The sequence below is a fragment of the Cordyceps fumosorosea genome (genome assembly GCF_001636725.1).
Source record: "Cordyceps fumosorosea ARSEF 2679 chromosome Unknown scaffold_5, whole genome shotgun sequence".
Taxonomy (NCBI): Eukaryota; Fungi; Ascomycota; class Sordariomycetes; order Hypocreales; family Cordycipitaceae; genus Cordyceps; species Cordyceps fumosorosea.
The window spans coordinates 928,304-942,999 of record NW_017387305.1 but is presented as its reverse complement, the minus strand read 5'-3'; the positions used below and the strand labels follow the sequence as shown (position 1 = coordinate 942,999).

General features: G+C 55.6%; 5 protein-coding genes across 5 annotated transcripts; 2 read left to right on the top strand and 3 right to left on the bottom strand.

The window, feature by feature from the left end:
* Positions 1–679: 679 nt before the first annotated feature.
* Positions 680–2,212, bottom strand: ISF_03002 (MFS transporter; the record flags this gene model as incomplete). The annotated part of the gene is made up of 3 exons (XM_018846608.1): positions 680–1,036; positions 1,098–1,239; positions 1,308–2,212. 3 exons carry the CDS (start codon positions 2,210–2,212, stop codon positions 680–682), a joined length of 1,404 nt encoding a protein of 467 aa, XP_018706336.1.
* A 2,374-nt stretch (positions 2,213–4,586) lies between these two features.
* On the top strand, positions 4,587–5,747 carry ISF_03001 (late sexual development protein; the record flags this gene model as incomplete). The annotated part of the gene is made up of 2 exons (XM_018846607.1): positions 4,587–4,916; positions 4,971–5,747. 2 exons carry the CDS (start codon positions 4,587–4,589, stop codon positions 5,745–5,747), a joined length of 1,107 nt encoding a protein of 368 aa, XP_018706335.1.
* A 771-nt stretch (positions 5,748–6,518) lies between these two features.
* On the bottom strand, positions 6,519–7,555 carry ISF_03000 (C6 zinc finger domain protein; the record flags this gene model as incomplete). Its single annotated transcript, XM_018846606.1, has 4 exons — positions 6,519–6,581; positions 6,742–7,044; positions 7,141–7,297; positions 7,371–7,555. The coding sequence occupies 4 exons, from the start codon at positions 7,553–7,555 to the stop codon at positions 6,519–6,521; spliced, it is 708 nt and encodes a 235-aa protein (XP_018706334.1).
* Positions 7,556–8,504: 949 nt separating this feature from the next.
* Positions 8,505–9,950, top strand: ISF_02999 (Pyridoxal phosphate-dependent transferase, major domain protein; the record flags this gene model as incomplete). Its single annotated transcript, XM_018846605.1, has 2 exons — positions 8,505–8,628; positions 8,689–9,950. The coding sequence occupies 2 exons, from the start codon at positions 8,505–8,507 to the stop codon at positions 9,948–9,950; spliced, it is 1,386 nt and encodes a 461-aa protein (XP_018706333.1).
* Positions 9,951–10,237: 287 nt separating this feature from the next.
* On the bottom strand, positions 10,238–13,558 carry ISF_02998 (AMP-dependent synthetase/ligase; the record flags this gene model as incomplete). Its single annotated transcript, XM_018846604.1, has 6 exons — positions 10,238–11,968; positions 12,033–12,126; positions 12,203–12,594; positions 12,656–12,738; positions 12,804–12,938; positions 13,069–13,558. 6 exons carry the CDS (start codon positions 13,556–13,558, stop codon positions 10,238–10,240), a joined length of 2,925 nt encoding a protein of 974 aa, XP_018706332.1.
* Between the last annotated feature and the right edge of the window lie 1,138 nt (positions 13,559–14,696).

Sequence of the window (14,696 nt, the reverse complement as noted above, 5' to 3'; positions counted from 1 at the left end):
AGTTGCATTTTGGAATGAGGGTGCATTTCATCATGCCATCTGTTTCAAGACGTCAATCCTCCACGAACTTTGCTTGAAGTGTTCCCTCGGCACCATGGCCTTTCCGCGAATACCCAAAATTAGCAACCATCGGGTAGTATTTTTCCCGGTTGTTGAAGAAGAAGAAATGCAAGATCAATATAACTCTCATCTAGCTTGGCAACTTGGCAACGATAGCAAACCTCTCTTGGCGATTGATAGTCGATCGCTGGGTGGGTAGGGATGGCTTGGCAGATGAAACCGGCCACCACGGGGCTTGACGTTTCAAAAACTTGCTCTGCAAACCGACAGGAGAAAAGTCAACGAGCTGCGAGGATGCAAATCTAGGAGGCCTTGAATAGAAATCTGGAACTGGGTTTGAGACGCATGAGATTTGACACGACCGAGTAAACAAGTTGGACGAAAAAGCGCGCCTTTCATGACCGAACGAGGTGGTGATCCTGATCATCTCACGGCCGGCCCCTACTCCAAAGGTTGGTCATTCGTTTGGTCGAGTTTAGCGTGACTTTTGGATTCATGTCTGCCACATTCATCTATGTAATGTTTCTCCTCTGGTGGTACGTACCTCCCCAGCCCGTCAAGTCAGGCCTCCCCTGGCGCTGATCATCGCGGCACGCGGGCTTCTGAGGCGCCAGACGTCTCAGCCGGTCCGATGCCTCCCATAGTTCTTGAACACGGCCAGGAGCAGCAGGTCATACGTGCCCTTGAGCGAGCCCGCGACCACAAACGTCAGCCAGAAGAGGCCGTGGCTGGCCAGCACGCCGGTGATGAGGGGTCCCATGCTCTGCGCGGTCGTCTTGACGACGTTGACGGCGCCCATGACCGAGGTACGCTCGCCTGGCTGCAGGATGGTGGCGAGGAAGGCGGTCCGCGGCGCGCTGTCCATGCTCTGCAGGGAGGCGCGCAGGACGAGGAACATGACGGCGTATTTGGGGTCGGACGGGATCGGGATGAGGGCGAGGAAGACGGCGGACGGGAGGTGCGTGAAGACCATGGTCTAGAGCAAGGTTAGCAAGAAGCAGACTTGCGGGCTGGGGAACAGAGAGGGGGGAATGAACCTTGACGTTTCCGAGACGCTTGGCGATGGAAGACGCGACCAGCACCGTGATGGCGGAGATGATGCTGGTGGTGAAGAAAAGAGATCCCAGCTTTCCTTCTTCGATACCAAATTGGCTTCGGAAGTAAAAGGTGACCCATGAGCTGGAAGAGTTGGTTAGGCTTGCTGCGAGGTACGGCGGCCACTACATAATTCTGTTGGCGACACTTACAGCGAGGCTAGGCCAGAGCCCAGGGAGTCAATAGCGAAGAGAATGCAGAGGATCGCCGTGACCTTTTTGCTCTCGGGGCTGATGTGAGGCAGCATCGCCGCCAGCCGGCTCCTCTTCTTCTTGGACGGCTGCTCCGGCTCCGGCGTGCCGCTGAGCAGCGGCGCGCGCTCGTCAGCCTCCGTCGGCGTCGGCGCCGGCGCCGGCGGGACGACCACCTCTTCCAGCTCCACCTCGCGGGACAGCATGACCGTGAGCAGGAACTTTACCAGGCCCAGGATGGCATACGCCACGAACGCGCCTCGATACGCGCCCAGCAGCTCCCACCCCAGCCTCTTCCGCGCCGCCTCGATCGCCCACCCGCTCGCCACCATCCCAAACGCGCTCCCCGCCGGCGCGAACAGCGTGTACCAGGCGTACACCTCCGCGCGCTGCTCCTTTGGCGTCAGGTGCGCCACGATGCTCTCCTCCACCGCGCGGAACGGCCCGATCTCGTTGCCCGCCGGGCTGATGACCCCGAGCACCGCCGCCAGCAGCAGCACCCAGTAGTTGGAGAAGAGCGCGAAGACAACTCCGCTGGCGGTCATGAGGAGCGCGCCGAGGGAGAGGATGGCCTTGCGGCCGAGGCGGTCGGCGAAGAGGGTAAGAAAAAAGCTGATGACGACGTCGCCGGCGAGGGTGAGGGTCATGAAGAGGCCGACGCGGGTGCGCGAGTGGCCGAGGAGCTGGAGGTAGGCGACGAGGATGAGGGTGGTGACGCCGTAGGCGAAGAGCCGGACGAAGCGCTGCAGGCAGAGGAGCTTGATGTCGCGCGGGGAGCGGAAGAGCGTGACGAGGCCGACTTCAGAGAGGATGCGGTAGAGGAGGTGAGGCCGTGGCGGAGGAGGCTGCGGCGCATGGTCGTCCATGGCGGCGGGCGACATCGGGGGATGAGTATGGCGATGATGCAGAGATTCCAGAGATTGGCTATCGATGGGAAGATGAATTGAGTCCTCGAAATCTCTTGGAGCGGCGCATTCAGATAGACTGCTTATGAACTTGTTGATCAGTTGCCAACGGTCGGAGCTCCGAGGCGAGCCTAGTGAGGCTGTACTAAGTAACAACTAGCCGTATTATTCGCAAATTACGCAGCGTCTCCACGCAACCCGCTATTCGGCGCCAAGAGAACCCTGATCAGGCTGTTCTGGGGCTGTTCTGGGGCTGTTCTGGGGCTGTTTTTAGGCTGGCCAGTGGATTGGATCCTTGAGTTCGCCGAATCGCCGAGGCGGCCCAGTGTGAATGGAGGCTTGATTGGAATTGGCTAGACGCTGATACGACCTGCATGTAAGCAGGGGATAAGAAGGGCATTGCGCGTCTATGTAGATGGATAGGAGTTGCTTCTCTAGTAAGTCTGCTGTTTGCCAACCTGCATGTCCGTCGAAAACAGCCCAGGTCATCCACTGGTTGCCATCGTTCCACGGCGAAGGGAATTTGCCATGGATGAACCGATCCTCGCACAAGGGGTTGGAGCCAAGTCGAGTTCCATCGTATCTGTTGACCCCGGAAACACTTTTCACGCGAAAAGAATACGCGCTTTGCGATATCATGCGCATTATCTGATCTCCAGAAGGGCCGGTTCACTGAAGAGATGCTGGGTGGGCGGGCTCTCTAGACTTGGCGCATCGTCGCGGGCAGTTACGAGCCACCAAAAACATGGCGTGGCGAGCGACGACACCGGCAATTGCAGTGTATCTCATCCCATTGTTGAAACTCGGAGCCGAAGGTGACAAGTTCTTGGAGGTGAATCTCCTGAGCTGCGTCTTGCAAGATTGACCTGCTAGCCGTGCGAGTTAGGACCACGGGCCAAGGAAGCATAGTGCCAGAGTGTGGCTGAGAGGGGGAGGGGGGAGGGGGAAGCCGAGTACTTAGAAAGCTGGTAATGTCATTTCTATTCCCTAGGTAGATACTAAGGACGAGGAATTGAGTGGCCGCTGTATTTAGCGAACGTCGACATGTAGCCTGAAGGATGAAAAGGAGAAAACAAACATACAATCTTAGTACCTACCCAGTTAAGCGAGCCGGCACGTGGTACACATTTTCCGCAGAACGGTGAGCGCGGATGTACAGCTTGTACATAGGTACTCTATACATTGAAATTCAAAGGGTGCAATTGAATATTAAGATACGCGCTACGATTCCAGTTGTTGTACAATGAATGAGCTTTGCAACACAGTAACAAAAAAAAACAATTCTACGTCCAACACGGCTCAGCTATTTCTATAGCATAAACTGAAATCAGGCTAGGAAGCTCGATAGAACCCCCCACCTCCTCTCTTATGCGTAGTTAATAAATAATCAGGACTGGCAGCTGTTGGACTGAAGTCAGAACACTCCGTTATCACAGGTCCGTTGTGGACTCGGATTGGACAGCTATTAAGAGCATTTGCTAATAAACCACCCACAAAAAACAAGCCTGACAGTCGATGGACAGCCAATCCTAGACGGTCACAAATTTGTTCTCTATGAAGCTATTAAGAAACACATCAATTGTTTTCCTATTTTTTGCTTGAGTTTGGTCTATGCCAGACGCGTGACGATGTAAGATAAATCTTGTACCTCTAATTCGTACTCTAGTTGTAGCTCAGCGCAACCGTTCGCGAGGTTGTCAGGGTCAGCTTACCTCGGAATGCATTTCGCTCCCTGTCTATTAAGCATCAGCCAGGGTAAGTAGGGGCTAATATATGGCAGCTTCCTTGGCAGGTGTGTCAAACAGAATTGATAGCGTATACACGGGACTTTGCTCCTGAAGCTTACAAGAGTGCTTACCGCAGCCTACGTTTCTCCATTGATATTTGTTTCGCGGAGTTGGGATAGACAATGCCCCCTTGTCGGACCGAAATACCACTATTGATCCTAAGAAGGCGAATTCAGGGTTCTAGAGCTGTGCAAAAGGTGGGTTGACCAGCTTGAAACGGGAACCGTTGCCAGCGTGCCTCCCCAGGAGAACAGATATCCAACCAATGGATCAAATGTTTCACAAGGCCGCAGATATCATAGCGCAAACTACCCGACATCGAATTGGGGTTCCCAGCCTGTTACAATCCGGGTTGGTGAATAGAGTGTGATGGCAGTGAAGCGGCATAACCACTTGCCTGTGTAAGCGGGCGGGCGTTTTGCAGGTCCGTCGCACGTATACATATATATGCACGAGATGCCGCATGAAATTTGATCGATCAACACGCCAAGCATAAAAATAAACAACCACAACCGGCCGGCTCGAAACGTGACACGTTGCCTAGCAGGATGCTTCTCTGCAGATCTTTAGCGCCTATCCTTATCTTATTAGGGGGTGTCTCGGCCGCAATAATCCCCAACAATGACAGCTTCCTAAAGCCCAACACACAGCAAGTACTCTCCATCGCCAAAGAGGCAGGCGGCCTACTACCTAACCTGCCGTTGCCGACTAAGCTAGGGCCGGGAAGCAGGACCACGTTCCAGCTTATTGCCTTTACCGAGCTTGTTGAGGTTGCCTTTTTCAACTCGTTAGTCCAAAACGTCACCAAGGGCAACAAAGGCTATGAAATCAACGGACACGTTGAGAACATCACCAAGATATTAACAACTATACAAGCGGTACGCTGTTCGTGGACACCTTGAAGCCTAGGCCGATACTGATCCTCGAACCAGCAAGAAAAGCAGCATGCCATCGCCGCCGATACCGCCCTCAAGACTGCCGGCGAGTTCTCACCCACCGCCTGCGAGTACCAGTTCCCGGCCAGCGACCTCGCCGGCGCGATCCGTCTCGCCTCGACCTTCACCGCCGTCGTGCTCGGCTCGCTGCAGGGCGCCAACGTCGCCTTCGCCAAGGAGAACCTGGCCGTCCCCATCCAGCTCGTCTCGTCCGTCATCGGGGAGGAGGCCGAGCAGAACGGCTTCTACCGCCACCTCGTCAAGCAGGTGCCGTCCGAGTCGCCCTTCCTAACGGCCATACCCGCCGCGTTCATCTTCTCCGCGCTCCAGCCGTTCATCGTCCCGGGATCGTGCCCCTACCCACTAACGAACATTGACCTGCCGATCCTGCCGCCGCTCGCGGTCAACGGCGGGCTGATCGCGACGGTTGAGCCCAAGGATCAGCGGCTCTCGTTCGCGGCGGACCTGACGGACGCGAAGAACGCGACGGCGTTTGCGGGCTCGGATGGCGCGGAGCTATGGCTCACTTACACGACCGGCCAGCAGAAGCCGATTTCTGTGGCGACTGATAACGTCAAGTGGAACGATAAGAAAATCTCGTTCGAAGCTGATTTTCCGTTCCAGAAGAATGTCATGGTGGGGCTTAGCCACGCTGCACTCACGACGGCAAAAGATTTTCAAACCGTCGATGATATTGTTGGCTCAACGCTTGCGGCTCCTGCAATTATTCAGGTGGAAAATACGTCGGATTGCAACAAGCTGGCTGACATCTAATTTCTACAGGGCAAGGCCCTTACGCGTGGTGACGCATACCCAGTGTCCTATTCAACGAATATGACGATGTGACTTTAGTATTCAGCAGGCAATTTAATTACGTAAATAGCACTAAACACACTCTCTATAAAGATCTATCTGATTTGGGTTCTTTTAGGTATCTCGCAATATGATTAGTGTATAAACCATCTTGATTAGAAGGCATTAACATCACTAGACACTGGGTCGTATTGAATGATCCTGAGAGGCTTCATCTCCCAGAGGCTGCAATGCTACAAACATCTACTGTCATGCCAGTTGCTTGTCCCGGTTTCCTTTCTCCTCCTGCACTCACACTCAGGTTACTCACTTTGGCCTTTTTGCCATTTGTTTGACGCCTCTCAGGCTACTCACTTCGCGTTTGATGGCCCGGGCCATAGAGGTGACTCACTTTGGCTACGGCCATTTGTTCAAGGCTTCGCGGGCTTTCAGGTTACTCACTTTAGCTATCGCCATTCGTTTGAGGCCTGGCCACAGAGGTGACTTCACCTGAGCTCTTACCATTCGTTTAGGGCCTCGCGGGCTACTCAGGCCGCTCCCTTTCGGTAAAGCCTTCTCATATGAGAAAATAGGAAATTGCTAACTCCATTCATCACTTTGCGTGCGTGGACAATAAGCTTCCACCTCCACGTGGTGTTCACTAGGAACTCACGGAGAAACAGTCAGATGTCTCTGCGTACTAAGAGAAGCTCGATTAACCTAACTACGAGGGACTAAAGGGGGGGTTATTATTTAGGGAGTAGCCCCTGTAGACGTAGATGCGAGCAGCTCCAGTTCCTTCCGCAGCTCCTTTGACTGTTCGTTTGTTCAACACCCCATTGTAAGATTAAGGTAACCCGAACCAGGGAGGCAAAGCCCTCGACGTGGACTTTCCAGGTGGAGTCGATAATGGTCCCCTTGAGAGACTTTGAGTATTACCAATCCGAGGAGAGGATTTTGCGGGATACACACGTACCTCGATGGCAAAGATGGACAGGATGTAGTGCAGGATCATGTCGACGTCGTCGCCCGCGCTGATCAGGCGGTTGAGCTCCCGCATCGTCGACGCGACGTACTCGTACAGCAGCCACCACAGGTGGGCAATCGAAGGCAGCGTGCCATGTTTGGGGAGGCAGCGGCTCTGCTGCGTGGCGGTGACGATGTTGTGGTTGACGGTCCTCATGATGAAGGCGTCGGGGAGGATGACCATGTGCGTCTTGACCGACGGCCTGGTGGACTGGAACGCGCCGGAGCCTTGTTCTTGCCGGATGACCTTGGGCTGTATCCTCAAAGCAACTGCGAATCAGACAAGACATGACATTAGATACAACACAGCAGAATTCGTATTGCGGCGATACTTGCAGTATAAGAGAACATCGGCCAGCTTGAGGGATTCGTGGTCGGGAGCGCCGGGGATGGAAAACTCTACGAGCATCATGTCCTTGGACAGCTGGTAGCCTTTGCATTCCTTGCCGAAATCCAAGCAGCTTTTGCAGAAAGGCTTTTGCTCATCGCATTTGACGCGCCTCTCCCTGTAATGCCATGCATCGCATCAGCGGCCACCTCATCTCAGCGCGGTCATCGTCAGCTTTTGAGAAGACGCACCGACAAGTTAGACAGCCGGTCCTAGTCTTGGCGGCCCATCGTTTCGCTCTCTGGCCGGGCTCTGGCTTGCTTCCGGGGACGGCATTTTCGGAGATGCCGTCTAGGGAGCCCCGAGCTTGCTCTGCTCGGCCGGACGCCGGTCTGTGCGAGCTCCCGTGCGGTTTTGGCCTCAACGGGACGAGCATTGTTAACAATTTGGTTAGTAATTACCAAGGCAAGGCGTATGTGTGCTGACTCTAGGCTATCGTCCAGTGGGCATCGGCCGACCTTGGTGATCTTCATCGACAAGCCCGCTGCGACGATGTTTTGCACCGAAACTTCAGCCGCACTACTTTACCTCGAGAGTTGATACCTCATCAGACCTGCAGAACACATTATCGTTGAAGAGTTGTCTGCACCAGCAAGACGAACTGAATTTTGGAGACGACAGGCGGAGGGATTTAGGAACCAGTTAGCTAACTAACTAGTTAGTTTGCACTTACGCAAGCCTGGCAAAGTGATCAAAACTACAAGAATAGATGAAAAGAAGTAATTGAATAAAGAGAAAAAATACAGAAAATGAAGAAGAAGAAGAAGAAGAAGCAGAAGAAGAAGAAATAGTAGATGGCGCAATAGGATGTATTTTGTATATGCAACATACGTATTGCGACACCTGAACCTGGAAGCTTACCCCAGACTTGATAACCATCAATGAGTCAACAGAGTTGCCATGTAATAATAAAGCATTCACAGACAACTTGCACAGACACTCACCAAGTGGCCAGTACTCTACCAAGGCGTTGCGTAGTGGGTTCCTGTGCCCACTCTTGTTCAAGTTCAATTCTTGTTCGGGCATTCCCAGCAACTGCGGCTTTTCGCGGCTGACAAGATGGGCAATGTAAAGGGCGCGGATGACTTGTCAGTATGGACGATCTGGCGTAAACCGAAGTCGGATCCATCGTCGTTCAGCTGCTAGTGACTCACTGTATTTATGATATTATAAAGCAATTGCAGGGAAGAATTACCGCAGGGTCTTTTTTATAAATAATTGATTCCCCGCCTTGTGAGGTGGAATTTATATAACCGGGGTATTAATCCCTCGCTGGTCTTGAAATTGCTGCATCAACACCACATCTACCCTCTCTCCCTCTTACAATGGCCGGCGACGCTTCCACTCCCCAGGGTGATGCTCTCCCTACTCGAGGAAAGTATCTCGAGTTTGGCGGAGAGTTGAAGAAGCTGTTCCCCCAATCCCAGGATTGGGTCAACCTGAATCACGGTGCGCGCCAATCCGTATCCCCTTTGAATCCCGACAACTAAACCGCCCGCCGCCGCCTAGGATCGTACGGGACCATGCCCCTTGCCGTCCGGGAAAAGTTCCGCGCCTACCAGGACCTCTCCGAGGCCGCGCCGGACAAGTACATCCGGTACGACCAGGGCCTGCTCATCGACGAGGCGCGCGCCGCCGTCTCCGCCCTCGTCCGCGCCCCCCCGGACACCCTCGTCTTCGTCACCAACGCCACCGAGGCCGTCAACACCGTCCTCCGCAACCTCCAGTGGAACCCCGACGGCAAGGACGTCATCCTCTTCTTCTCCACCATCTACCCGGCCTGCGCCAAGGCCGCCGACTTCCTCGTCGACTACTTTGGCCCCGACCGCGTCAGCGTCCACGAGATCCCGCTGACCTACCCGCTCGAGGACGAGGACATCCTGCGCCTCTTCCGCCAGGCCGTGGCGGACGTGGAAAGGCAAGGGAAGCGCGCCCGCGTCTGCGCCTTTGACGTCGTCTCGTCCAACCCCGGCGTCGTCTTCCCCTGGGTCGCCCTGACCGAGGTCTGCGCGGAGCTCGGCGTGCTGAGCCTGGTGGACGGCGCGCAGGGCGTGGGCATGGTCCCGCTGGACCTCGCCGCCGCCGACCCGGACTTCTTCACCTCCAACTGCCACAAGTGGCTGCACTCGCCGCGCGGCTGCGCCCTCCTCTACGTGCCCGCGCGCAACCAGCACCTCGTCACCACCACGCTCGCCACCAGCCACGGCTACGTGCCCCGGGCCGCCGTCCGGCGGGAGGTGCTCCCGCCCAACGCCAAGCCCGCCTTCGTCCGCGGCTTCGAGCTGGTGGCGACCAAGGACCGCTCGCAGGACATCGTCACCAAGGACGCCATCGCGTGGCGACGAGACGCGTGCGGCGGCGAGGAGCGCATCATGGCGTACTTGTGGGGGCTGAACAAGAAGGGGAGCGAGTACGTGGCGGGGGAGCTGGGGACGGAGGTGCTGGAGAATGGAAGGGGGACGCTGACGAACTGCGCGATGGGCAACGTTGCGCTGCCCATCTGGTTCGTCAAGGGGGAGGGCGAGGCGGACAAGGGGGCCAAGGAGGGCGACGTGGTGCTGCCGGGGGAGGACGCCGGGCTGGTGCGGCAGTGGATCATGGAGAAGATGAAGGACGAGTACAGGACGCTGATGCCTCTGTTCGAGATGGGTGGACGCATGTGGGTGCGCATCAGCGCGCAAATCTACCTCGACATGAAGGACTACGAGTATGCGGCCAAGGTGCTTAAAGAGCTGGTTGCGCGCGTTTCCAATGGGGAGTACAAGAATTGAAGAGCTGCAGAAGCAATGATCTCTGCATAAGTACATTAGGTTCAATGATAAAAAAATCATCTTGAAATATAAATATAAATGTATTAACATAGAATCATTCCTTGACAGATCATCTACCTATAGCATGACATGATTCGAGTAGCAAACAACATTGGATGCATTATACTCAGTACCAAATACGCCCATAAATACATAATCCCTATTATATCAGACCTATAAACCGAAAAAGAAATATACCAGATAACACCGTGCCCCTCAAATCATGTGCGAGAATACTGTCGTGTGTACTAACTGTCCCAAATCGCGCCATAGGCTGGTACTCCCCTCGTCTCCAGCCCGTACACCAACTTTTTCGTAATTTTCTCGTTGGCGATGACGATTACCGCCTCCGCGCGAAACGAGGACGCCAAATTGTACGCCATCTTGACCAGGTCCGGCCGGCCCTTCGTCGCCGTGTCGTGGATCACCGCGTCCGGAATCGTTCGGTAGATGGTGTCGAGCACCGCCTTGCCAAACGTCTTCTCCGGGTTCTTGGTTGACCATATGAGCTGCGTCGCGCAGGACGGGCTCTGGATGTGGCCGAGCAGCGGACCGATGCCGGACCCCGTCGCAACGACAACGACGCGCTCAAAGAGCGTCGCGATGCGCATAACGCCGCACGTCGGGAGCCCGCGCACCCACAATGACCGCGGGGCGCCCTGAACGCACGACTTGGTCCAGTCGCCCGCGTTGGACACGACCAGGGAGTAGCCGCGCTGGCTGGCGAGCGCGTTAGGCTCCGGCTGCGGGATGGTTGCAAAGGAATGCCACTCGAGCAGTGGCCGCGTGGAGAGGCGCGTGAAGGTGCCGTTTACGGGCACTGTGTAGGTAAAGGAGAGCACCGCTGCGTGTTCGGAGAGCGGCACCGTCTCGACGGGCACCTTGCGGAGGAACATCCACGATGACGCGATGCTGCACGTGGCAACGACCAACAGCCAAAATGCAGGGCTGCGAACCAACAGCAAGCCCAGGTCCTCGCCTGGCAGCGCCGCGTCCCTGGTGTTGAGGACGGTCTTGATCCAGAAAAGAAGAAGAGCAGTCCATCCCATAAACCTGTGCATCTGCTCAAAGGTGTTGTGGTACTTCTTGCGAAATGTCGGGTACGCAAAGCCAATCATGGCGCAGCACAGCGCGCAGACCATCCACGACACAACAATGGATGCGAGAGAGTCAATGCTCCCTTCCTTCCTTTGTGCGTAGGAGACAGTTGAAGAAATATTGCTGCCGAGCAGCCAGGCCGTTGAGCACACACCGGCGGCCGAGTGGACGCCGCCAAGGTGGTAAATCTTGGCGCACCGGCGCCTGATCCAGAGCGGCGCCGTCTTTGGCACCGAGCAGCAGATGGTGTATAGCACGTTGATGACGACGTCTTGGCGGACGAGGACTGTGAGGGCAAGGTTGGCAGCAACGACGAGCTTGAGCAGCTGCACGTCCGCCTTCAGCACAAGCAGCGCCGCCAGCGTGCCGGCGTTGAGGAGCACCACAAAGGAGAACAGCGTCCGATAGATGATGAAGATGCGGTAGGCAAGCCCGCGCCAGGGCTTCGGCAGCTTCTTCTCCGGCACGTCGCCGTCCAGGACGACGGACAAGGCTCCGCTGTCTGATGCGCAGGCCGTCGTGGCCGACGACACGGAGCGCGTCTCGACCAGCGTGCCCTTTTCACTCATCGTCGCGTCCTTCTCCAGCATAGTGAACTTATCAAGTCTATGCTTCTCCTCGGCCTCGGCCGCGGCGCGCAGGGCCCGCTTGTCCGTCTTGCCGTTGGCCGTGACGGGGAAGGCGGCGAGCTGGTGGATGACCGACGGCACGGCGTAGTACGGCTGGCGCTCGGCGACGGCGGCGAGGATGCGTCCCTCGTCTTGGTTCAACGGCGACACAAACGCGTGAATCTGCCCGTCGATGAAGAGAGCAACGGCCTGGGAGACCCCCGGGCAAGCAAGAAGTGAAGAGGAAACGCCGTCCAACTCGACTCGGAATCCCTGGTTGCAGTTAGCACCCAACCGTTTGCTGTTCCGTGAAAGGCGGAATAGAGGATAGAAATACCTTAACTTTGACTTGATCGTCACAACGGCCAAGGATCAGAATGTTGCCAGATACATCCCACTGCCCGAGATCGCCGGTTCTATACATTTGGGATCTAGAACCTGTCAGTCTCCGCTCCAAATCTTTTTCTTTGTTCTCCTCTTGTCCCCCGCGGAGCTCCGGTGTCTTACCCATCATTCATAAACGGATCTGGGAGATACGACTCCCTGGTCTTCTGTTCAAGCCCGATGTAACCCCGTGACACGCCGCATCCCCCCGCCCACATAATGCCCGTCACGCCGGGCCCGACGACCGGCCTCATAGCCTCGTCAAGGATGTACACGTTATTGTTGGGCGTTGGCCGCCCAATGGTGATGGGGTCACCGGTAGCATGCCTGCTCATAGTGTTGACAATCGTTGTCTCAGTTGGTCCGCAGCAGTTCCAGTACTCCGCTTCCGCAGCCCAGAGATCCGCCAGCGACTGGGTCGTTGGCTCCCCGGCAGTTGCGGCAACCTTGATGTTGCGGTATTTTTGAGGGGGGTATTTGGCTAGTATGCTTGGTGTGCAGATAAGGATGTCGATCTGAGTAGTCAGCCAGCCTTGCTTCGTTGTCGTTGTGGGTTGTGTTTGAGGTTCTCCATACCTGGCTCATCGTAGGCTCCCAGTCTGATCCTCGGATGACAAGAGTGCCACCGTTGCACAGGCAAGTAAAGATTTCCCAAGCAGCTAATTTGTATAAGTATTCAAAAGGCTTTTTCCTGAATAGTGAGATCATGGTTTCAAGTGCGTACCCATATCAAAGCTGATGTTAAGAAGTTGGCCCACGCGGACACCTGGACTTACACCGAGGTTTCCCGGAGCCTGACAGACAAGGTTGGCTACGTTGGCCTGTGTAACGTCGACGCCTTTCGGCTTCCCAGTGGTTCCTGAAAGTTTATTAGAACAGATCCCTGCTTTCGAGTCCAATGTGCTTGCCTGAAGTGTAAATTACGTAGCATCCGCTCGTAGGAGTCGATTGGTCCATCCACCGCTCGTCCGTGGGGTGAGGGCCATCACTCTCTGCAGCGTACTCCTCCTCTGCATTGACAGCGAGAGCATCCGGAAGCAGCTCCCTTACCCTCGCTTCCGTCGCGGAGACGCACACGAGTACTTTACCGCCGCTCTCGCAGAAGACATGGCGTAGTGTCGCATCGGGCACCACACCGCCGTCCAGCGGGACGTACTGCGCGCCGCAGAGCAGTACGGCAAAGATGGCGACTATCATGGCCTGGCTGCGCTTCACCACGAGAGGCACCCTCTGCCCAGGTTGCACACCGAGGCTTCGAAGGTGCCAAGCAAGCGCTTGTGCCTGCCGAGCAAGCTCACCATATGTCAGCTGTCGTGTGACTCGAGCGGATAGATCCCGCACGGCGACAGTCGAGGGGTGTGTGAGGGCGAAATGGGCGAGGGCAGCTGTCGTCGTGTAGAACTGAGCCTCGCGTGCTTGGCCAAAGCAAAATGTCATGTTATCCATGTCTGCGTTGGTGCTCTTGGTTGTGGCCATCATCGTGGTTATCATGATGATATATTAGTTGACCCACGTCCTTGGATGCACCTAGAGAGTAGATATAATCTTGGGATGAGTGGTATATGGCGAGTCCTCCTTTTCTCCTCACTCCACAGCTCGGGGCGGGCAATCTATATAAACATTTTTGGCAGTTTGCCCCCAACCGCCCAGAAATAGGGCAGCCCGAGCAAGCCCGATCCATGCAGCCAGCCTGCACAGGGCGATGCAAGCCTGTATGGATCTCTACGGCAACATTGGCTTCTACCAAGTATCCAATCTCCCCAAATTCTTCCGAATCAGGCGTCTTTTCTCAGTCACACGGCCCACGGAAGGCGTCAGGTTGGTAGACATGCCTTTGCTCACCGGCGGGAATTTCGCCACACCGGACGACGCTGAGCTCCCGGGGGGGTGGGTGTGAAGCATGCGGGGACGGGCCAATAGAGGGAGTGAGGGAGGGATGATTGATTGCGACTCGTTTGTACCGTCTATTGGGCGGTTAGAGAGCGACCGGTTGGCTTGGTGGGAGAAAATGCGAGAAAATGCCACCACAATGCATTGTACAAGTCACATCGCCAGAAGAGGCGGCATTCCAGCCTCACCACCACCCCGGTAACTGCAGCCAGAAAGAAAGAACCCGGCCCTGTCTATTTAACCGTTTTCGTGGCGTCGATCCGCTTAAACCCAGGGCACTGGCACGAGGCGAGCCTAGTTTTGTATCTTGAGTTTTCTTTTTGCCCAGGGCTATCCATGACAATGTCTCACTCAACAGCACAGGTTCACCACCAACCCCTGGTCGGCCCATCCAGCGACGGGCGGTTCGCAGAATTACGCGACGCACCGCGCACATGACCTCGATGGGCTTGACGATAAGGAAATCGAGCAAGGCGGAAAAAGAAAAAAAAAAAAGACAGCCTGTCTGCTATCCGAACATGGTCGCGATGCAAATCCAGCCACGTCTTTTTGACGATGCACGCCAACCCACAGTGAATGCGGTGAAGGGAAGAGGAGACAGGGGCCAATTATCCGTATGTTCAGACAGCTTGTCTGAACGAATGAATAGGTGGTTGACTATGGCCTCTTGAAGCCAGCCGTGCTGTCCTTCTCTTGTCATGCAGATGCCGGTTCCCCAGTCAAAGAT